At 31.3% G+C, this 24,260-nt stretch overlaps 2 protein-coding genes across 2 annotated transcripts; one reads left to right on the top strand and one right to left on the bottom strand.

Moving 5' to 3' along the window:
* The first annotated feature begins 11,347 nt into the window (after window positions 1-11,347).
* On the top strand, window positions 11,348-16,631 carry LOC123920445 (indole-3-acetate O-methyltransferase 1-like). The gene is made up of 4 exons (XM_045972700.1): window positions 11,348-11,592; window positions 11,867-12,289; window positions 14,478-14,753; window positions 15,709-16,631. The coding sequence occupies exons 1-4, from the start codon at window positions 11,488-11,490 to the stop codon at window positions 16,063-16,065; spliced, it is 1,161 nt and encodes a 386-aa protein (XP_045828656.1). The 5' UTR covers window positions 11,348-11,487; the 3' UTR covers window positions 16,066-16,631.
* Window positions 16,632-18,969: 2,338 nt separating this feature from the next.
* Window positions 18,970-23,580, bottom strand: LOC123920444 (heat shock 70 kDa protein 18-like). Its single transcript, XM_045972698.1, has 3 exons — window positions 23,248-23,580; window positions 20,310-22,962; window positions 18,970-19,815 (listed from the first exon to the last, which is right to left on the bottom strand). The coding sequence occupies exons 1-2, from the start codon at window positions 23,528-23,530 to the stop codon at window positions 20,534-20,536; spliced, it is 2,712 nt and encodes a 903-aa protein (XP_045828654.1). The 5' UTR covers window positions 23,531-23,580; the 3' UTR covers window positions 18,970-19,815; window positions 20,310-20,533.
* Window positions 23,581-24,260: the final 680 nt, after the last annotated feature.

The raw sequence follows: 24,260 nt of genomic DNA, 5'->3' as shown, positions 1-24,260 counted from the left end.
TAATTCATTCACTACCTCAAAATTCTTTTTGAAAACATAAAAATTCCTTTTAGAAACATGCTAGCGTGCCTATTTTACTACAAACAACATGATTGTTAAATCTTACTATCTTACTAATTCCCATACTAACGTTCTGCTAAGTCCTAGGCTTCACTTAATCACTACAAAGCATCAAAATTATCAGATACATGTTCAATACCAGTATTCTTGTGTAGCTTTGCTTCCTTGATGTCTTTCCCGTTTTGATGAAACAATTTTTTATGATAAAAAAAAAAAAAAAAAAAAAAAAGAAAAGCATGCCTTTACTATTAATTTAACGATAAAAAAGTACTCAGCAGTAAGTTACTTCTTTTCATCTTATGCGAAGACAAGAACTTACCAGAAATGGCTGCTGTATGCTTCCAACCACAAGAGACCTGAAAAACAGAAGACTCCAAGGATGGCCCTTTAACCTTTTCAGGTGAATGAATGTCATATGAGGATCTAGATAAAAATGATTTGAATAATCAAAACACTTGATAGAAGGTCAAAAAAGGGAATGGAAATGTAGAAAATGAAAACAGTTACGCTATTTGATACATAATTTTCAAAAAATGAGATCACATGAAAAAAAGAAGTATGTATGTATGCATTTCCTCCAACTCTTATTGAAAAAAAATAAGGGATGCATCAAAATAAAGCAAAGTGACATGTGACTATACAATTGCAACTCATACAAATATAAGTAAAATCTCATATGATTACACATAAAATAAAATACGATACATCCCTTCAAACTTATAAAATATTATAAGAGATATAAACAAAACTACGTGCACTATAAATCAATGAAAAATCTAATATTTCTAAACAACTTTTTTAAATTTTATACGTATACTAATATTAAATATAATCATATTTTAAATTAGTATATATTATTTAACTATATGTGTTGGTTATACTTATCACAACTATTATTTTTCATTTATAAAAATATTTTAATTATATATTTTAATCGAAACCCGTACGCACGGGTTTACCCGTAGTATATGTAAAATTTTAATAGGCACTTACGAGAGTAATATAATTTTTTTTTCACTGAAGACTATAATTTTTTTTTACACAGACTGTAATATTTTTTATTAAATGAAATATTGAATTCAATGAATTGAATCAATTAGTAGTAACTTTCGACCTTTTTTTTTTTTTTTTCATCCTCTGGTTCCTAAGGGAAAAGGGTCCTAGTAGTCCAGAATTCGGGGGGAGTTCTGGTATCAACTGGTTCTAGTCCCCTTCCAAATGCAGTGGTGGGGGATCGAACTGTGGTCTTCCCTACCAAATCTAGTGTCAATCACCACTGAACCAACTAACATTTGGTGTAACTTTTGACTAAACAATATCATTGATTTAATCCATAAAATTAATGATTTTAGCCGTTGTACCAAATAAATATTTAATGTGATCATAAACAATTAATGATCCATAAAGAAATAAATATTTACCAAACCAAAACAAAATAAAGGAAAGAAAAACTCAGAGACAAATCAGAATAAAATCAATAATAATTCAAGACAGAAAAAAAAAATCAATAATAATTCTCTTTAATTTCGTTGCCCCTAAGCTTGATCCTATAAATAGTGTGACATAATATCGAAAAAAATAAAAATAAATAAATAGTGTGTCATTGAACAATCTCCTCTTGCACAAACACTCTCAAATATAAAATGGCTACTATTTTCAAGCTTCTCTCCCTCACTATCTTCCTTGGCCTCATTTTCCAAGGTATAATCATATATACCTTTATTTTCTTTTTGCTAACTTTAGGTTCCACTTAATTAATTTGTGTGTAATATTTAATTAATTCATGGTTTATATGGCAGCATATGGACAACCTTGTTCTTTGAACAACATTGTTGTTAAGCAAACACCAGGCAAAGAATACGTGTGGTGGAATGTTAATGTAAGCAACAATTGTAGTTGTACTCAATCACAAGTGAAGTTCAATTGCACTTACTTTGTAGCATATCCATCTGTTGATCCAACACTTTTAAATAAAGATTGTCTTCTCATCCAAGGACGACCATTGCATTATTCTGAATCAGTTAACTTCTCATATTTTTTAGAACCTCCGTTCACATTTCAACCAATTTCTTCTGAAATTGCATGTTCTTAAATAGGATGAATTATTAGTACAATTTTGTCAACAACAAAAAAATATTAGTACTACAAAGAATATTATGGATTGATACTAAATGAAATGAAACTTTTGTACTTTTTGACAAGAAAATGTTATGAAACTTAGTTATGTGACCATCTCTCAGTTTAGTTTTTTAATAATTATTTTTCTTTTTAAATATTCTAATTTTTTATAATATTAATATGAAATTGTTTATTATTTATTTATAAGTTCTAACCTAACTTATTATATTCATGAAAGAATTTTAACTAAAGATGCATGACATGTTTAACTTATTATATTTTCCGTAATCATAACTCAATTAGTAAAAATATTGTATTATATATGCAATGGCCGAAGTTCGAATCCTATATTTTTTATTTATTCATTTAAGGGGTGAATTTATAATCAGTAAACTACTTGGAAAAAAATGGTTTAACTTATCATATATCCACATTTATTAAAAAATTAAAATTAAAAAATTAAAAAAATTAATTATATCACTTTATATATTATTTAAAGACAACTGTAATTTAGGGAGCACAATAAGACAGAATAAAGTCAAAATGAGGCGCCACAAATAGAGGCATCGGCGATTAGGAGACATGCATTACTCGCGGGTATAGCCGAATAACAACAACCATGACCTCTTTGTAGGCAACGACCATGGACAATATGTTTATGTGCATTGTCACACTGTGCATTGTCACAAAGGAATCACAGCAAAAGTCCACTCCCTGGTACGAAAGAATGCTAAATACATATGAGAAATCAATCCTATAACAACCAATTCATATTCAATACATACAGAACATAAGCCTAAGCACTACAAAGCCTAAGCAACAAGGTAATAATATATGTTATTACAATAATAATAAAACAAGTAACACATCATGTGTGAAATAAACCTATCAACTTTATTTGATTTTTTAGCATAAACCACGTATCATGTGCGCGCACAACTGCATAGGCTAATTCGTCAAGCTTTGTGGGACTTAAATGGACGTCAAACTCTCCATAAAAGTTTTAACGTTGATGCATATATCTAAGTTAGATATCGAACTCAGAACCTTGATTAAGCTAGAAGACACACGAGTCATTTCATCTAAGCGTTTTGGGGTAAACTTATCAACTTTATAATTTGATAGACATGTAGATTTGAACCCGAGTTTCATCAATAGTACTATTGTAATCTTCGGTATTTAAATATACTCATTTTATCTTGTATTTAGGGATCAAATCTCAGGGTTGTTATTTCACAATTATTAAGTGAAATATGATAATTTGAAATATGATTTTTTGTGTTTTTCTTGAAATAAGTTTCATATGCAGTTGTAAAAATAATTTTTATTGATTATTGATTATTGGGAAAAGAAGAGAGAGGATAAATAAATGTAATTTACATTTAATTTTATGCGAATAAGGAAAAGTAAATTTTGAAAATGATAAAACTTGATTTTTTTTTCTTGTAGCTTGGGACATGAAAAATTAATTTTTTTTTCTTATAATATTTGAGGGAGGGAGTATATATAGATATACTTAATAAATAGACAAAGCCTATATAGGAGTATACTATACCTAACTAATAAATGTCCTACACTCTTCTTTGTCGTGATAAATCATGCACTAAGGTTTATCGTCTGAAAAGTTTAATACAAATAACTACCCTGATGTGATAATTCTGGGAACATTGTTCCTTTCTAGAGTTACAGATTAAATATTTAAGTTTGGTGTCTTTTAAAATTTGTTACTCTATTTTTCTTTGCGACTTGTGAGATTATCTCAAATGACAATACCAATTTTAATAAGAATATAGAAACCTATTAAGTACTACCATTAGAGCCACAACTAAATTGGTACCGTTGAGAAGAGAGTGCGCTTATTAACACGTTTTAATATTAAAAAAATTGTAACATGGTGATATAAAATTATTGATAGATAATATAGTAAGTTCCATTTAGTAAGATTTTTGAGGTGTTGGATTGAAAAAATTAAGTACTTATTAAATAATATTATTAAAAAAATTATAATGAGCGGTGTGTACACAGAGGATCTATTATCCAAAATTGGATTTCTTCATTTTAGATGCTCAGAGTGTAGGCCACAAGAGAAATTAATATTAGATAAAGGGAAGCATCCAGCGGGGTTTGTTCATAGTTTTAGATCACATTTTTATTTTGTTGCTTTTTTTAACAAAGGTCACATTGGTTTTAGATAATTCATTTTATCGAAAAAATACCGTTAGAATATATATATATATTTTTTTTAAGAAGTTAAATTAGTCCACTCAAATTGGTATCAAAGAAAATCAAATCTGAGACCCCAAGGAGAAATATATTTTCAGGTCTCAAGTCGATATCATCAGACCAATCCAAGTGGTTGACTTTGTAAATGCACTAGCAAGACCAATATTTTTCACTAATTTTAGGTTTAAACTTTAAAAAGATCCTAGAAATATTAATACACGAAACATCAAGCATAACAAGCACATTTCTTTTCCAAACTTTTATTATAAAGTATGATATGATGAGGGGCCTCATCCAAATAACTCAAACAAAAGTCAAAATATGAACCATGCAGCGGGGTCACACAAGAAAAACTACATTGGACAAATTTAAAGCATATATGAAAAAGTGAAAACAATTTAACATCTTTTGACCATGACACCATACTTAAATTCTCTTTTAATGGCTAAAAGTCTATTCAATTGAATGACCATATTTAGCAACATAGGTCGGTCCATACCAACACCATCATAACATTTTTGGTTCCACCAAGAAAAATGATTTGTTTTGATTATTGATCCACAAATCAAATTTCAATTAACATTTAGTTGAAGTGTGGTGTTAATATGTGTCAAAAATACAGAAAATTGACATACTACTCCGTCCCAAAATATAAGCAAAAGGAGGTTAACAAAAGTGAATGTATCTGGACTAAATTTTAAACCAAATACATCAACTTTCATTGACCAATTTTTGCTTATATTTTGGGACGGAGGGAGTATAATAAGATAAAAAATTTAATGCTTAAAATATTGAATGTCCAAATTTCAATATAATACTTTCACATTTATTTTCTTAATATGTGTCATTAGAGCACATTTAAACATACTCCATCCGGACACAAACATAAGCAAAAATGTACTTTTTGGATTCATTGAATAACAGATGTATCTAAACTATAATATAGACTAGATACATCTGTTATTCAATGAATCTAAAAAGTGTTTTTTTTCTTATATTTGTGTCCTGAGGGATTATTCTTTAATGGAATTTAAAATCGAAATATGTAATGAAGTCCACTCTTACATTGTAAATAAAGGTGCAACATATGTTACTCTTTGCTTGGAAGCACGGACACCTCTATGATTAGGCATGTCGCGGTGTCCGATGTGTCCGATACTCGTACGACACGTGTCAGTTCAGATCGGTGTAAAAAAATCTCAATTTTTCATTTACTTGACATTCCTTTGATCGATGTCCGACACCTGTAAGACAATCGTACGACACGTGTCGGACAAGTGTCCCGAAAAAACTATTTTTTTTCTTATACTCTCGTTAGGCACATATCAGACATATCTACAAGAGTTAAAGATGTGTCGAAACAATAATATTGATCAATGAGGGATTGAAGACATTATATTTTGATTACAATATTTTTAGTTTTTTCGATAGTAGATGAATAATAAAGGTAAAATACTATCATATATATCTTGTTTTAAAAAAAAATTTAAGAAATAATTTGCTCAACTTATATTTTCTTTTTTGGTTTTTTACCACCAGTTGAATCTGGTTCGGGGGTCAGTTCTGGCATCAAGTGGTTCCAGCCCCCTCCCGATCGTAGTTGCGGGGGATCGAACCGCGGTCCCTCCTACCAAGTTCAACGTCAATCACCACTGAACCAACTAACGATTGGTTGCTCAACTTAGATTTACATGTATATATTTTGATTCTCAATTTATATCTTTTATAAATATGTAACGATGTCAGTGTCTTATAATTTTTATAGTAGCAATGTCGCGGTGTCTGTGTTGTGTCGCAGTGTCCGTGTCAGAGTCTGTAGTTCATAGACTCTATGTAATATTGTAATAATTTATCCAATCACCAAAAAAAAAGTAGACATATGAGTAAATTTATAAGTGATATTTACAAATTAGTCTTTACTCTGCTTACAATATCATCAAAATGTTTGTCACAATGGTTTTTTTTTTTATAAACAAAATAGTATTATAAAGAAGTATAAGGAGTACTCAATCCATTACAATGCAAATCAAATTATAGTATGCTTTGAAAACAACCATAAAGATCGAAACACCACTCAGAAAAAGACAACAAAGAATGGCGTCCGGATCGGCCACTAAACCAAACCCAAGTGATAGCTTTAATATCGTCTAAATAAAGAGACGGCATGCATTAGGCAAAGGTCCACTGAAAATCACATTATTCCTAAGCTTCCATATGCACAAAGTGGTAGGTAACAAAATCAATTGTCTAATATGATTATCTTTTTTAGATTTAATCATATTTCCGAAGTGCATAAAGTGATTTCATCCTTCCAAATCTAGTGTCAAACTACATCCTATCCATCTAAAAACCTCATTGCACACACCTTTGATAAAAGAACAACGAAAGAAACGATGAGAACAATCTTCAATGTCCATAAGAGAAATTCTTATATAGGCACAACCTCAAATAAGAATTATTTGGGCACACACACATAAGTGAAAAAATTTAAATGTAAAACAATTTAGTCACATCATGCAACATCACTTCATCATCTTTTTAATTAATTTTTTCAAATTTTTGTATGTGTGCCTAAATTAAATTGCGTAAACAAAAAGTACCATATCTCCCATAGAATAATAGCGTAAACAAAAAGTACCACTGAATAAAATGAAATATTTTCATGTAATCAATACCATAGAATTATTTTTTAAAATTAATTTCTAACATTTTTATAATAGTGACCAATTAATTCATGATTCGTTATAATAGAAGGATAAATTTATACCTAATATAAAAATATCAGATTTAATTGAGTTTTATTTTATTTCTTACAGAAAAAATTGAATTGAGTTTTATTTTTATATTTTTTTTATGAACTGAGTTTTATTTTTGTCAAAGATTAAATTGAGCTATAAAAAATTGAATAAATCTTCACTATTTGTATAAAATAGTTTTGCGCATGTACCAAAAAAATAAAATAGTTTTGCGTGGTAACAAAAATGTTATTAGGAATTGATTATTTTTATCTTTTTGCAAAGTCATTAGGATTTGATTCCTTTTTCACACCCTTTTGGGGGTTGTAAGGCTATGGATCATCATATTTATATTTTGACTATGGTCTTGTATTTCTTTTTCAAGGCTAATCTGTTTCCTAAAATATTATTATTTATTAGCATAAAACAAAGGCAAAAATACACCATGCATTCACATTTTCAAAGTTTATGTTACAAAAATACACACAAGTGTTATATGTTATAAACGTTATAGAATAGTATTATTCTCGAAGTGAAATAATGTTTTTTTTAAGGAAACCTTTTGTATCGAGTATTCGATATATATAGATAGAGTGAAACTTATTACTTTCTGAAAATGGTTTTTGGATAAAAATTATGACACCCCTTATTCCTTCTATGAGGGGGAAATGCACCATATTTTGTGTTGAAACCGTTAGAATTTGTTACGGTGTGGAGTTGGGCCTCGGCGGTCCTGGTTGGTCAAGGACACTTGCCTAAGTCGTTGATCCTTTCTTCACTTCGAAAGGAGTTTAGTCTTCTCGTGGTTGAGGTGATGGGGTATACTTTGTTTTTAGAAGTTGGTGTGCCTTTTTTTTTTTTTATTCCTGGTGGAATTTTCCGTGTTCTTTTTTTTTCTCGACTGTTTGTGTTTTTATCTCATTTAGATGTTGAGTTTTTAATTGGGCCTAACTCTAATATCTTCTTTTTTTTTTTTGTGAAGACTCTGATATCTATTTGTACTATCAACTTTTTCTTATCCTTTTCGTATATATAATATTATATTTGCCCATTAAAAAAAAATAGTCCTTCGTATATGTTAACCCTGGATTTAAACAAAAAAAACAAATGTAGTTAGCGATTATTTTATGTGTGTTTCATCTCTATATCCTACTCCTTCATGTACTTGTTACCCATTATAAAATTAAATTAAACAATTTGGAGCTAATTTTGCAAAGAGAAATGAAAGGAAACAACCGACCCCAAACATTAGGGTTTCACTTTCTCCTGAAAAAGTAAATTATCGGTGATTTATTGTATTGACCTATGACCATATACAAACTTTTTGACGCATTTCTTTTCCTATAACCAACCAAAAAAATTATGCTTTACTAAAAACCTTCCAATATAACCTTTTGCTTTTTCTAAAAAAAAAGTTAACCGTCCCTTTTTATTAGTAGCAAATTAACGGTTTGAAATTTCTTAGCCTTTGGTCTTTTAGCCTTTTAGTTCCAAAATTTTGGTTTTTAAAAGAACAAGAGATATTCACCAAACATATTTACGGTTGGTAAATGAGATGAAAATTATAGCTTGCGGTGGCTGAAGATTTATAGGAAATATGTTAATTTTGATTTGAATATGTGCTGTCACTGAATCATTTGCATCGTTTAGAATTATGTCTTGGTTAACAATTTTAAGATCGTGATTATGTGTTGCTTTTTACATTAAGTAATCTATTGATTAGAATTTCATCTTTTAAGATGAATGGCTATTCCTCACGATTACTCCTTGTAATATCGCAGAACCATGACAATTAGGATTTCGTCTTAATTATGATCTTTGTTGGCCGTTGTTCCAGTCGAGCACTCTCAAAGTGGAGTGTTGACTAGAACATACTCGATCTCAAACACAATCATATCAATATAACATATGTAGTTCTTTTTATCGATAAAATTTATATAGATTCTACTAAATTGACAAGACCCGCATAATTTGGTGGAACTCATGAAGGAAAGCAACGAAAAATAATAATAATAATTATAGAAAGCGCAACAGCATAAACATTACTATGACTCTAATAAGACCTAATAACAATCTCTAAGTCCATTTAGACTTGGTAGCCATGTTTAACCATCAACAGCTGATTCCAATGTCAAGTGACTATGATGCAGCTGGTACTAAAATCTCATGTACCTATAACAGTCTTCAATTTTATTGACATTTGGTTACCATGTTCAGGAGTTAGCCAACATTCGATTCAACTATCATCGCATTTTGTATCATCTAATTGTGATGCAACAAATCATTTCATTACAACTTAGTGAACAATATACTACTACTTCTTTTTGTTGTTGAAAACATGATTAAAAAAATATTTATTGTGACGTACAAACAGATTTCTACTAATGTTAGCTAGGTTCAAACTGATGAACCTTGATTTCTGGGGTGAGATAGACTTTTTTTTTGGAATCTTTATGGGGTGATGACTTAACAAACCATGAAATAATTAACCATCATTTGGCTTTTTATGGGTCACTTTGACTCTTACATTAATGTGTACTTAAATAATAATAAAGCCTCACATAGCCGACAAATGTAATTAATATCCAAACAATAAAACACTCAATATATAATAGACTAATAGAGTTAAAGTGAAAGAAAACTTATACATTGCCTTAAAACACGTTGAAAACTAACCAAGATATTAAGTTCAATCCGTTGTTGAGTTACTTTTAGAATAATTAATTAAAAAAATTTGAGTTCGATTTTTTATATAAACAATTTTTAATAAAATTTTATTTAACTTGCATTCGAAATTTGAATTATCAGTACCCAGGGACGGAGCTACGTTGGCTCCTATGCAGGCATGAGCCCCCACTAATTTTTGAAATTCTTGATACCCCATCTTATACAATACATGTCCACCCACATATATACTAGTATTACTCCCGCATGTGTTTCTTATTTTATTTTTTATTTATTTAGCTTCAAATTTTTTAAACATCCTTCTATAATATAGTGTTTTATAACTAAATTAAATCCACTTATTAATTATTTGAAATAATAATTTTATTTTAGTTCTTAAAAATAAAAATAAATTGTTTTCATCCTCCAAAAAAATTTCTATTTCATTTTTTATTCATAAATTTATGTTCATGTTAATGTTAATATTGTGACTCTTTTGTGTTTATGATGTGTTCATCTATTATGTCGAACATCTTTATGTTCAAAATATATTACGAACATATAAAAATTATATTGATTTTTATGGACTATAATCATAGTTCGATTGCCCCCACTGCTCAATATTTCTGGCTCCGTCACTGTCAGTACCCAATTCCCTTAAAAATTAGGGGATTAATATAAGAAAGAAAGAAAAAAAACTCATTGTGATTGTTGCCAAATTGGATAGGTAGTTGATTGTCCCTTATAATACGTATCATTACTCTAATAATGTTCAAAACATTAATCTAAAAGCTCTCTTTAACGTTAAAATATTTTAGCATATACTTATAAAAGTTAATTATATCATTGATCCATTGATCAAATGTTCTTTTATTTAAGCAATCAAAAAAGGTTATGATGGAAAATCTTTGTTTATATAATACTACATCATCAAATTAACAACAAAAAATAAAAAGCATCATCAAATTAACTATCAAAGTATAGAAAGATTAACTATCTAAGTATAGAAAGATTGCCACGTAGATTGGTTCAATTGGTAAAAGTTAGGAGTTAAAAAATTTAAAGGTCTTCGATTCAATTGATCCAGACAAAAGATAAAAAATATTGATCTAACAAAAGATAAAAAATATTGATCTAACAAAATATTGATCCAGACAAAAGATAAAAAATATTGATCTAACAAACTAGCGTAAACCATTTAAAAAAAATATTAAAATTGAAAAAAAAAATTGCTACAAAATGTTACAATAAGTGATTAAATTGCCTTGGGCCATTCTGGCTGTTATAAGGCCCAATTTTTATGTGCTTTTAACCTTTTTGGAGTTTTCTTTTTATCAATTTCCAAAGTTAACTGATTATTCCAACTATTTACGTGACGAATAAGTAAAATTGCAGTTTTTAGATTCATCGTATATTTATTTATAATATTAGCCTTTTGTTTCTAGAGGGTAAACAAATTAGTAACAAACTTACACAATAGTTTTCCATTTTGTGGCCATGATTTTTCAATCTAACCTAAAGTAGTTTTCCAAAAAGACAAAAAACATAAGTTTAGCTTTCTCCTCCACACCACTATATATATATATATATATCAACTCTTGGTTTTCCTATCTCACACTTTCATATATAAAACCATTTTCATATAATCTTTCCTTCAATCTCACATAAAAAAAATATTACTTCAAATATGGCTCCTATGGAAGAAAATGTTGTTGTCTCCAAGCTTGAGAAGTTGTTTAGCATGAAAGGAGGCAAAGGAGAAGCCAGCTATGCCAACAATTCCCAAGCACAGGTACATTAATTTTATTGGGACAAGTAAAATTAGTTTTGAAAATTAACGGTGCAAAACAAACGAAATCCCTCTTCAATTTTCTCGTTACAAAATTTATTTACGAAATTACAGAGAAATTTAACGTTTTTTCTCTCTAAATTTCTCTCGCTAATTTTAGTTTTTTTAGTAGTGATATTAATTCACATATATACTTACTTACCCTCAGATTATTTAATTTTTTTTTAAAAAAATATATACTAGAAATTATACATTGATATATAACTAATATATGCAGGCTATACATGCCAAGTCCATGATTCACTTTTTGAGAGAAACCCTAGATAATGTTAAACTTGTTGGTGGAGATGGTGACAAGGCTTTTGTGATTGCTGATTTGGGGTGTTCATGTGGAAGCAACACCATTAATGTGGTTAATGTGATAATTAATCACATCATTAAGCGTTATGAAGCTTTAGGTTGCAATCCACCTGAATTTTCAGCCTTTTTTTCTGACCTTCCTAGCAATGACTTCAACACTCTCTTTCAACTCCTTCCTCCACTTGCAACCTATGGTGTTAGCATGGAAGAATGTTTAGCTAATGACAATCAAAGATCCTACTTTGCTGCCGGAGTTCCCGGTTCGTTTTATCGGAGACTTTTTCCGACCAAGTCCGTTGATGTTTTTCACTCTGCCTTCTCTTTGCATTGGTTATCTAAGGTAAATAATTTTAACTTGTCTTTTTTATTATTATAATGGTTTTTTTTAATCCTTCCTCCAACCCTTTTTATTAGAAACAATTTTCTTTTTAAGTTCATTGAATATTCAATATATATGGTGCATATTATAGACCATATACATTAGTTATTCAATAAATTAAAAAATTAATCGTTTCTTACAAAAAACTCAAGAGGTAATATATTAACCAATGAACTAATTTTTCTTTACGATAATAGTTTGTGACAAAAAGATTTAGATTCTTTACATAAGTGGTTAGAGATTTAAACCTTAAATCTTGAATATTGAAATTTTTTGTTTGTGAGCGGTGAAAACTCATGCCGATAATATGGTACCATATAAAAAACCTTTTTTTTTTCTTTTCCATAATGTAATTTTGTTAATTATATTATTATTATTATTATTATTATTATTATTATTATTTGGTTTGTTAATAATCTTCAATAGTTTTGTAACCTAAAAAACTTTTTATTTTCTTTAGTTTTCTACACTACAACAACCTATAGGCTAGAGTAGTTAAATTATTACATAAAACATATTATTTAGAATCATTCTATATGGCCAATTAATTGACTGCTGTTTCTTTATCATTCATTTCCCCATGATCTTTTATAAAGCATTTCTATTAGAACTCCAACTTTAAGATTTATTTCAAAAGATGAAAAAAAAAACTTTTAAGGTATTAAGTTTTTGTGTGGATAATTCTTGAGCGAACACTATATATCCAGACATAATTAATAAAAACAATTAAAAATATGAGCATAAACTTACGACCCGTACGATAGCACTCTTACTAGTAATATTAAAACTTATATTTAGATCATGAAATTATTTTAATATTACATAAATATTTGATTTTTTTTTTCTTAATGAAAAGGGGCAAGAGCCATAAAAACACAAATTTCGTAGCAATAACTCGGGGAGTAGAAATTCCCCAAACATCAGCTAAATACAATTGTTCAATCTCAACTAAAGATTTCTCATAGTAATTACTGTATAACTTTTGTTAGAACACTTCCAATAATACTATAGTGTCAGCAATTTTATTAGCTTCTCGACATATATGAATTTTGATTAATTAGTGATGTCTAGTGTATAAACAATGTCTTTTAGTGAAAAAAAATCCTTTGGAAACTGTTCATGAATCACGATTACGTAAGTTTTTTAACCCCTTAAAGCGATTTCTCCTTGTCTTTTAATTCAACATTCAAAGATTCTGTAATTCCTACTACAATTTTTTTTTTTAAGAAAATCTACTACAAAATAAAATATACATATACTCCGAGGACAATATAGTAAAACCCTTATATAACTTGAATTAATGCTAGTACTCGAAAGATAAGTCTTAATTTATGTAGAAATGGTCAAAAGGTGAATGCAACAAAATTCATGATCAATTGAATAAATGAAGACCATGTTTTAGGGAAACAATAACGTGCTTGAACAGTACTAGTTTTCACTTTTCCAATACATGCATAGTAAGCACATAATATGCTCTTTATTCAAGTTTCATGCACCTTAGACTTTATAGCATATATATGGGCCGTCATATAAATAACATTTTTATTTATGGATAATGTTAAACGGTGTGTTGTGGGCTGTGACATTAGCTAAACATATTAATATAAAAGTTTTACATTGAAACTTGTTAATTTAACACATTAAAAATAAAAAAGGCACTTTTCTAGCATTAATTTTATTTTTTAATATGCTTAACAAGTGTCCCGAGAACGCTATTTAGCATATCATTTATTTATTTATTATGACATACTATAGTACAAAAGAGTTTTCGTACATGATATTGGATCCAACTTCTTTACAAGTTATCAAATGATTATTAAAAGTTTATTAACTTTTTCTTTTAACTCTCAAGGAACACGTCGTGATTGATAGTCTGCATACACAATTTTAAACAGTGTCACAAAATATGTTAAAGAGAGTGACATAGTACGCAATTTTTCTTCATAATTTTTTAGATGATTGAAATTTATTTTTAAACGATTTTTTAGTAGCATGAATTGTAGGCCGAATATAAAATTAAGTCGTTGGATCAAAATCAATAAACTCAAAATTCGAGCTCTTGATCTTAATCCAACAGCTGATTCTTCGATATAATTTTTTCTTAATTTAAAATTTTTCCCTCTAACTTGTATACTTTGGGACCATGCAGATACCAGAATCAGTATTGGACAAAAGGTCAATTGCATACAACAAAGGGAAGGTGTTTATTCATGGTGCTAGTGAAGCAACAGCCAATGCCTACAAGAGACAATTCAAAGCAGATTTAGCAGGCTTCTTGAGTGCAAGGTCAGTGGAAATGAAGAGAGAGGGGTCCATGTTCTTAGTTTGTTTGGGAAGAACTTCAGTGGACCCCACAGAACAAGGTGGGGCTGGTGTTCTTTTTGGGACCCATTTTCAGGATGCTTGGGATGACCTTGTCCTAGAGGTATCATAATAATTTCTTACATTTTTTATGCATGCTTTGTGTTGTGTGAATATAGTAGTCACTTCACAATCACATGTCATATAGTCTCTATTATTCATATAATTTACATAGACACTATAGAGATAAATATCAACAAAGAACACAATCATTACAAATAAGTGATGATGTTTGGATTGTTCACGAGTGAGTTTGACAGAATCACAGTGCAGAGTTTTAGTAAAAATTTTACTAGTTTTTAATAAAATCATGGTACTTATGATTTCTTCAAACTTACAGCTAATCCGAACATGCACTAAAGTAGTTGATCGTAGCCGTTGATCTGGCCAACCATATTTTCATCATTGATCATATGATGTTAGCAGAAATAGGATGTCTTTTCTGTACTCAAAAGAAATGTACTTTCAAGAATTGTCCTCTGCCATGTCTTTGAGTACAGTACAGAACATAACAACAGCTGCATTATGATGTCTTGAGCAGCATTTTAAATAGTTGTCGGGATCCTTGATATTCCATAGAATTGTCATGTACCGCGGTTTAGATTCCGGTCACAGACCTTTATTTAAAATGTGGTCTTGAGTATCTAGAACAATTTGTTATTTCAAGCAAACTTCACTTGATCAAGAAAAAGTATAGCTTAAACTAATAAGGATTTGAATTTGAATAGTCCCTGGCATTATATTTATGATAAGATCATATGATATTATGACAGCTTAATTGATGTAATGTCTTAAGCTCAAACTAATGAGAAAAGTATATTTTTTGTTTTGTTTTTACATTAAAGTGAAAACCTTGATTAGTTTATAGGCAATTGAGTGCTATGAGCAATAATGTGTTTTCAACTTGTGTTTAGAATGATGATGATCAATTTCTAAAGTATATAGTATCATTTTCATGTATTGAAATTGAAATATACATAATAGACTTAATACAAATTTAATGACATTGTTAATGGCAGGGATTAATTAGCTCCACAAAAAGAGATAATTTCAACATTCCAGTTTATGCACCAAGTTTGCAAGATTTCAAGGAAGTAGTTGAAGAAAATGGTTCATTTGTGATAAACAAGCTTGAGGTATTCAAAGGAGGAAGTCCCCTTGTTTTGAACAAACCAGATGATGCTGATGAAGTAGGAAGGGCTCTAGCCAATAGCTGTAGGACTGTATGTGGAGTCCTTGTTGATGCTCACATTGGTGATAAGCTAAGTGAGGAACTCTTTCTTAGAGTGGAGCGCCGAGCCGCTAATCGTGCCAAGGAGCTTTTGGAGAAACTTCAGTTCTATCACATAGTTGCATCTCTTTCTTTTTCTCAATGAGAAAAAGATAAGTATGTTACCGTCCACACAGGTACTCGTCCATCGTGTACTGATTTCTAATTTTATAATATATCAACGACTATTAGAAGTTGGTGTACGATGAATAGAGACTCAGGTGGACCTATACATAATGTCATAAGAAAAAAGACAATTGAAGACAACAAAGACTTTTCTATAAAATCCCTTTATTTTTCTTATGTATTGAATTATCGTATCTATAGGAATCAAAATACACAAAAGAAAGATTAAAAACCGAGGTTCACAATTTCTAGCCTCGTGTTTTTGAACTGGGTCCTCTACAACTGCAGTATCATTCTGCAGCTGTTAGAGGATCCAAATGACTTGTTTTCTCCCCTCTTTTGTGTATTGTTTGTGCGTTATCTATTGCTGAATGTAATTACTTTTTTAGACATTATGCTTTTTCTGACTTGTGTTTTCTTGTTTCTGAACTAGTTTTTGCTTTTTCACAAAGATCATACAATAATGTCAATATATTGTGAAAGTTGTATGAATTTTGTAACTTATTTGTTATGCCTTTTGTACCAAACAAGCTATCATGTTGGATACACCAATTGAGTCTCATTGTACTTTCTTTTGTGTCCTCATCAAATCAATTATACAGTTTTTATATATGAATTGACCAATTTTGAACCTTAAAATCAAATCAAAGTGGATATAAAAAATTCAAAAGAAAGAAACTAATTAATGTACTAACACTCATTTTTCAAAACTCACCTATGATGGATACAAAATGATAACATCAGAAACTTCTGGTAATCTAAAGCTAACACTTTTCTTCATGTTACTACTTTGTTTTCTACTCAATGACTTCAACAGCCTCATTTCTTTTACATCAATATTTTCATTTTTCAAAAGTTTCTTTGAAAAGAAACTATAATACTCTGAGGACAAAATTGTAAAATCATCATCAACGCCATCCAAGACCAAGAGTTTCTCTAAAGACAAACTATATACACCAGAATCAGAAAAATAAGCATTTGTATTAGCCATATTTTGAACATTGAAGTTACCATCTTTTTGTATAATTGGTGAATTAAGAAGCCATTCCTCTAATGTAATTAATTTGATCTCCATTTCAATTTTCTGTTTCTGTTGTCCCTCTTTTTTCTTGTTCTGACTTTTGTTCTTTCTTAGTAAGCAAGTTTGATTGATATCTTTAACAATGCATGCTTTTGAACTAACATTTTCATCATGAGGAGAATGAGTGTAACAATAACAGAATGAAAATTTAATTCTCATTATGTTTGTATATATGATGTTAGGCTACTACTACTATATAGGATGCATTATAGACGGATTCTCCAAGAGATAAGGGTGTTACATTTCATATGTCATTGTTAATATATCAACTATAGTAACTAAGGAACATTATCTAAGACGGCCTTGTCCTTATGTTTTGATTTTTGTACCAAACTATATGCCAAAACCATATTTTATAATACTTATGTTGATAAATTATTGGCGCACACATATGTGCACGTCAAGAGTTTGCCAAAATAAGTATTACGAAATAAGAAATTTGACATAGAGTTTGACGATGAATCATCGAACAGTCGATTATTAACCAACACAAATGATCATCGGACGGTTGTAATAATTTTGTACTACGATAAAAAAATATAACGATTTTACATTTATATATATAACTTTGGAAATTGGAACTTGCAAGAACTTGAGTAAATTTTATTTTATAAATAGTTGGAAAATATTTAAATGGTTAATAAACTCCTAAAACAAAGATTACAGTAAAATTCGTGCAAGCAATTATGAAATATCCATAACAGTGATCACGATGAATTCATGATTCGTAAATATCCAAGTTGGAGACAGCATTATAATCAATGTTGGAGTGAAGTGAAGTGAAGATTGCAAGACCAATAAGATAAACACTTCAAAAGTTCAAATATATCATTAAAGCCAAGTCATGATACTCAAGAGAGAAACTTCACTCAAACAATGTTTAGCTTGAGCCCTCGAATACGAAAGTTGTCCCAATACCATATCTCAATTGACAAAAGAGTGGATGTGTTTCACAAAAAAGAAAACTAGAGTGGATGTGATGTGACTATAGTTAGATTTTAATACATCCAATAATTATTACGGATGGCAAAATGAGTTAGTCCATCGAGTTAACCTAATTAACATTTTAACCCACTTTTTTCAATACTGCACCACAATTTCTTTTTTCTTGATTAAGTCTCGAATGTAGTGATGTTTGATGTCAATGTGTTTGCTACGCCCATGAAAGACTGGATTCTTTGTCAAAGCAATTGTTGATTTGTTGTCGCAGAGTACCTTCGTCGGACCATCTGGTTGATAATGCCATTCACTTAATATTCTCCGCAACCAAACTGCTTGATTAGCACAATTTGTTGCTGCTATGTACTTTGCCTCAGCTGTTGACAAAGCAACTACTTGTTTCTTAGAGGACCAAGAAAATACGCCTGTACCGAAATGGAAAACATAACCCGAAGTGCTTTTTCGAGTTTCAGTTTTGCTTGCCCAATCACTGTCTGTATCCAATCAACGCTGGCTTGGTAGAACTTGAATAAAAAACTCCTTCATCAATTGTTCCATTGACATACCTCAAAATTCTCTTTACTGCTTGCCAGTGTCATTGTCTTGGCGAGTCCATGAATATACTTATAAGTCCAACTCCATGCTTTGATCTGGTTGAATGAAATTGTCAGGGAAGTATTAGTTTCTAACGGTAACTGAGAAGAAAACTTCCCACATTCACTTGTCAGTAAGCACTTGCTCCCCCGACTCCTCGGTCCAATACCCTAAACCCTAAACTGAATGCAGTACGAAACACAAAAGGTATCTTAATCATGATTAAGTGTTTTTTTTTATGCCGTTACCTCCATTAAACAAGTTAACATGTTTTCCTCATAAGATGTTGTCTATAAGAATGTATTTATCAAGTTAACATGATTTTAGAACATCTTACATATATATCTCAATTTTTTTAATTATGATAAATTTATTTTAATATATCATGAACAAATATAAACCGTGTGATGCACGGGATCATGTACCGGTTATAATTAATATCCAAACCACCAAATCAAAGTAGCAGCATAATGAATATCAAAAACAATAACAAGTCCAACAATAATAGACATATCTGAATATTAAGACACGAAAATGAAAGCTAGAAACTACGACGCACGAAAATGCCACCTTTTCTGCCTTCATAGTTTGATTCAATGAGAAGCAATAGGGGAAGTAGCAAGGACCTCAGGCAGGGATGTCTCAAACTGCAGGCTCCGGCTCAGGAGTAACAACAGGTACTGACCGCAAACTCAATGGTGTTAGATCGAAGTGAATCGCTCCATCATCTATTTTCGAGCCAACGAACTTCCTATCTTCATAACTCATTATTCTGTACCAACCCTCCATTTGAAACTAGCTTTGTAATTATTATTTTTAAGACAAAAGGGAGCACAAGGGTACTTATTCCATATACCTACAAATATAAATAAGACACACAATGGGGGCCAAAACAAAACCAGCCAGCCCAAAAAACGACAAAAGGAAACAAATAAGCAAAAAACAGAGAAAGGTAAAACCACAAATGTCAAATCCCAACATCTGCACTTAGCGTTGTCTTGCGCAACACTCACGGTAAGAGAAGTCATCTAGTTCATATACATTCTTTGTATATGCAAGCGATGTATGTGATAGCAAGCAAAATTGACAATCTTATCGATAAATTGATCTCTGGTCCTGAAAAAGCATATAAAAAAATAATTTCATGATGAGTTCAAATTTATTTTTTTTCTTTCACTAGCAATCCATTTCATAAAACACATATAAAACTAACCTTGATTGAATATTCTTCACAAAAAATATATGATATCACACAAGATACTAAACTGCATTGAAGCAAGAAGTATTTTTGTTTTATTTTTTGAAGTTTAAAAGTAAAACTTTAACATCACACAACATAGCAGCATGTCTTACAAAACTCTTTGTTAACTACGTCACATTTAATAAGATAGTTAAAATATAAAAAAAAATGAGGTAACAGATCAGATCATATTATTGAGAAGTTGTACTATCGTAGATGAGTCACCATTTATAAAATTTAACTAAGAAGGATGTATTTGGGTAAAAGATTTTAGTGGATTAATGTATTAATTGACAGAATTTTACAATAATTTAGTGTAATTACAGAAACACACAAAGCCTAACTATTAGTAAATAAGTAAACTGCTTACCAGTCATGAGGCTTTTCAAATCCCGTCAGCGTACAAATATCATATAAAGCTTTCTTCCATGTTTTATATGAATCTTTTCCTTCATGTTTGGCCATGGCATCAGCATAACTATTTCGTACATGCCTTACGTCTGTGGGCGGTACTTCATAGAAGATTGGCAAAACTAGTTGGTGCTTACCTTCCTTATCCTTACACTCAAGAATTTTGACCAGTTCTTTGAGACACTATTCAGAGTCTGCATAATTTTTGGATAAAATAACAATTGCAAATCTCGATTCTTCAATGTCGTCAAGAAGTTTCTCAATTGGGACCCCACCCTGCAATGATTCATCATCTTTGAAGGTCACGAACCCCTTCTGGCACAAAGCATAATGGAGGTGGTTTGTAAAAACATGTCGAGTATCGGCTCCTCTAAAACTGATAAAAATCTGGTAGCGGGCAGTTGAGTGGCTTAGACTGACTAATGATTCTTTCCAATATTCCAAGGATTTATTTTTCAAGGAAGTCGACACCTTTTCAATCAATTCAGGTAAGCCATTGCATTTAAAAGCAATTTTTTGTGCCACTTCAAATAGACCAGATTGGGAGTTAACACCAGAAATCTTTTGTAGCAATGTCAAAGCTTCATCATTAGATAAGGGATTCAGAGAAATTGAATGGTTACATCCCATGCGGGAACAATCTGCTTCATCACGTGTGGTTAAAAGAACCTTACATTGTTTGCTATTATAAGGAATGCCCAATTCTTGTGGTTGAGACTTGGTTGAAAAATCATCCAAGATAACTAGAGTAGTTTTGTCCTTCCTTTCTAGTGTCGAATTCATTTTCATGATTCTTACAGCATCAGTGTCATGTTTTTCAAACACGTTCAACATCTTAGCAAATTCATGTTGAATGCTCTTGGTGTCTTGATTCTCAGACACGGAGAGAAATATAACTTTATGAAAAACCTTTTCAAACTCTTCTATCATAGCCTTCAGTAATGATGTTTTACCCGAGCCCCTATTTCCATACAATCCAAGTACATAGCATTTATCATCCTTTAGTGCTTCTATAAGTTTTTGTGAAGCCTCTTTTGTAGATTTGAAATAATATCCAATGTTTCCGGAAGGAAAGGAATGTAAACTTGGGGTTGGTAAAGTATGACAAGTATCTTCTAGTGCATCCAAGTGTTGATCTGGAGTATCTTTGGTAGAATTGTGCTTTTCTTCCTCCTGCACCATCTTCTCCATGGAATGCTTAGCAACTGCCTTCTTCTTTTCCTCCTCATCCTCAACCCTGTACTTATCCGCCTCCTGCACCATCTTCTCAATCTCCTCCTTTGAAAGTCTGCCTTTGTCATTGGTGATAGTGATCTTGTTCTTTTTCCCAGTAGTTTTGTCCTCGGCCGAGACATTTAAGATACCATTAACATCAATCTCAAAACAAACATTGATCTGAGGAACACCCCTTGGAGCAGGAGGAATGTCATAAAGCGTGAATGTACCCAAGAAGTTATTGTCCTTGGTCATGCCTCTCTCACCCTCGTACACTCGGATAGGAACACCAGATTGGTTGTCCACGGAGGTTGAGAAAATTTTCTCCTTCTTGTTTGGGATTGAAGTGTTCCTTGGAATGAGGGTAGTCATGACTCCACCAACAGTTTGCAAACCAAGTGAAAGGGAATTGACATCCAACAACAAAATTTCCTCGAGCTTCTCATGGGTAGCACTCATGATAGCAGCCTGAATAGCAGCTCCATAAGCAACAGCCTCGTCAGGGTTGATGCTATTGCAAAGCTCCTTCCCGTCGAAAAAATCCTGCAATAATGACTGCACCTTGGGAATCCTAGTAGACCCACCAACAAGAACAACATCATTGACACTTTTCTTGTCCACGTTTGCATCCCTCAAACATTTCTCAACAGTCTCCATGCACCTCATGAAAAGGTCCATGTTGAGCTCTTCAAACTTGTCACGAGTGATTGTGGTATAGAAGTCAACACCTTCATACAATGAGTCAATCTCAATGGTTGTCTGTGTGGTGGATGAGAGACTCCTCTTTGCCTTTTCACATTCACCCCTCAACCTTCTTAAAGCCCTTGGGTTGCCACTAATATCCTTCTTGTGCTTCCTCTTGAATTCCTCAATAAAATGGTTAACGACAATGTTATCAAAGTCTTCACCTCCAAGATGGGTGTCTCCGGCAGTGGCCAAAACTTCAAAGACACAAGCTTCAATGACTAAAAGAGAGACATCAAAAGTACCACCACCAAGATCAAAAATCAACACCTTACATTCATCATCGGTGATCTTCTTGTCAAGGCCATAGGCAAGTACAGCAGCGGTGGGTTCGTTGATGACACGCATGACATTAAGGTCCGCAATGAGTCCAGCATCCTTCGTGGCTTGGCGCTGAGAGTTGTTGAAGTATGCTGGGACAGTAACAATAACGTCCTTCACGGTGGAACCAAGATAAGCCTCAGATATCTTACGCATCTTCCATAGGACCATGGAAGAAATCTCCTCAGCAGCGAACTGCTTCTCCTCATTCTTGTAGTTAACAACAATCATGGGCTTGTCACCAGGACCAGAAATGACCTTGAATGGCCATAGCTTCATGTCACTTTGAACGGAAGCATCAGAGAATCTCCTTCCAATCAGACGCTTCACTTCTACAACCACAAATTAATTCAATTAACCAATAAGCAAACTACCTCAATAAAGCATATATATCCTGTTCAATAGAAATCAAGACAATCTCCCGAATCCCGATAACAAAACAACCGATATAATAATGAAGCTAAACAAAAGTTGAATAGAATCAGTATTTTAGAAACAATGCAAGTACTATAGTAAAAATTGTAAATAACAGATTAGGAAATGACAGAGCTATATGTCTATGAAATTTGGACATATTTGAAATTTAAAACAAGGCAAAATAAGGATGGTGATGCTACCGAAGATGGTGTTGGTGGGGTTCCTGGTGACCTGGCTCTTGGCGGCCTCCCCGATCAAGCGCCCAGAATCTGTGAAAGCGACGTAAGAGGGGGTTCGAATAAAACATGGTTTGCCGGCATGCATGATCACGTTACATAGTTGACTAAGTATTGACGAAATCGCAAAGTCATTTAAAACTCGCACACACAAAGTGGAGTGACCGGGGTTCGAATTCCGGTCATGAAGTCCAACACTAGCAATTTCGACATTTTTTCCGGTTGAGTTAGAATTTGTGGACACCATCACCTAAGTATCTAAATAAAGAATTTTTATTGTTTTGATCATTCTTTATTGTTTTGGTCAATTATGTAAAGAGTTTTATACAAACTGTTGAAATTTGGTTCTAATATTATACTGTCAACTAAGTATCTAATATTATACTGTCAACTAAGTATCTAAATAAAGAATTTTATTGTTTTGGTCATTCTTTATTGTTTTTGTCAATTATGTAAAGAGTTTTATACAAACTGTTGAAATTTGGTTCTAATATTATACTGTCAACTAAGTATCTAAATAAAGAATTTTATTGTTTTGGTCATTCTTTATTGTTTTTGTCAATTATGTAAAGAGTTTTATACAAACTGTTGAAATTTGGTTCTAATATTATACTGCAACTAAGTATCTAAATAAAGAATTTTATTGTTTTGGTCATTCTTTATTGTTTAGGTTATGTAAAGAGTTTTATACAAACTATATAAAGATGCTCAAGAAATGCTCAAATAAAAAGTTGTAAATCGATCGAAAAAACCCGAAAATTATAGAAAACCGAATATTTTTTATTGTGTTTTGATGTCCTTTTGTGAAAACCACTAGATCGGATCGGCTCGGATTTCAGATTAATTTTTTCATAACCGATTCAAACCGAACCAAACCGCATACATATAAAATCAGAGAACTTGAGTAATAGATAAAAAAAAATATTGGAACATAAAAGATCCTAATTAGAGCAAAGGTAATTTACGTTTTACAAGTC

Source organism: Trifolium pratense, linkage group LG4 (assembly GCF_020283565.1).
Source record: "Trifolium pratense cultivar HEN17-A07 linkage group LG4, ARS_RC_1.1, whole genome shotgun sequence".
Lineage (NCBI taxonomy): Eukaryota > Viridiplantae > Streptophyta > Magnoliopsida > Fabales > Fabaceae > Trifolium > Trifolium pratense.
Note: the sequence above shows the minus strand (reverse complement) of the source record. Positions and strands in the feature narration are given on the sequence as shown.

Excerpts from the sequence above, each read along its gene's own strand:
- LOC123920445 (XM_045972700.1), top strand. The coding sequence starts at position 11,488 with ATGGCTCCTATGGAAGAAAATGTTGTTGTCTCCAAGCTTGAGAAGTTG. Across the intron at positions 11,593-11,866 it reads CCAACAATTCCCAAGCACAG|GCTATACATGCCAAGTCCAT; the intron begins GTACATTAATTT and ends TAATATATGCAG. Across the intron at positions 14,754-15,708 it reads GGGATGACCTTGTCCTAGAG|GGATTAATTAGCTCCACAAA; the intron begins GTATCATAATAA and ends TGTTAATGGCAG.
- LOC123920444 (XM_045972698.1), bottom strand. The coding sequence starts at position 23,530 with ATGGTGTCCACAAATTCTAACTCAACCGGAAAAAATGTCGAAATTGCT. Across the intron at positions 22,963-23,247 it reads CCCCACCAACACCATCTTCG|AAGTGAAGCGTCTGATTGGA; the intron begins GTAGCATCACCA and ends TTGTGGTTGTAG.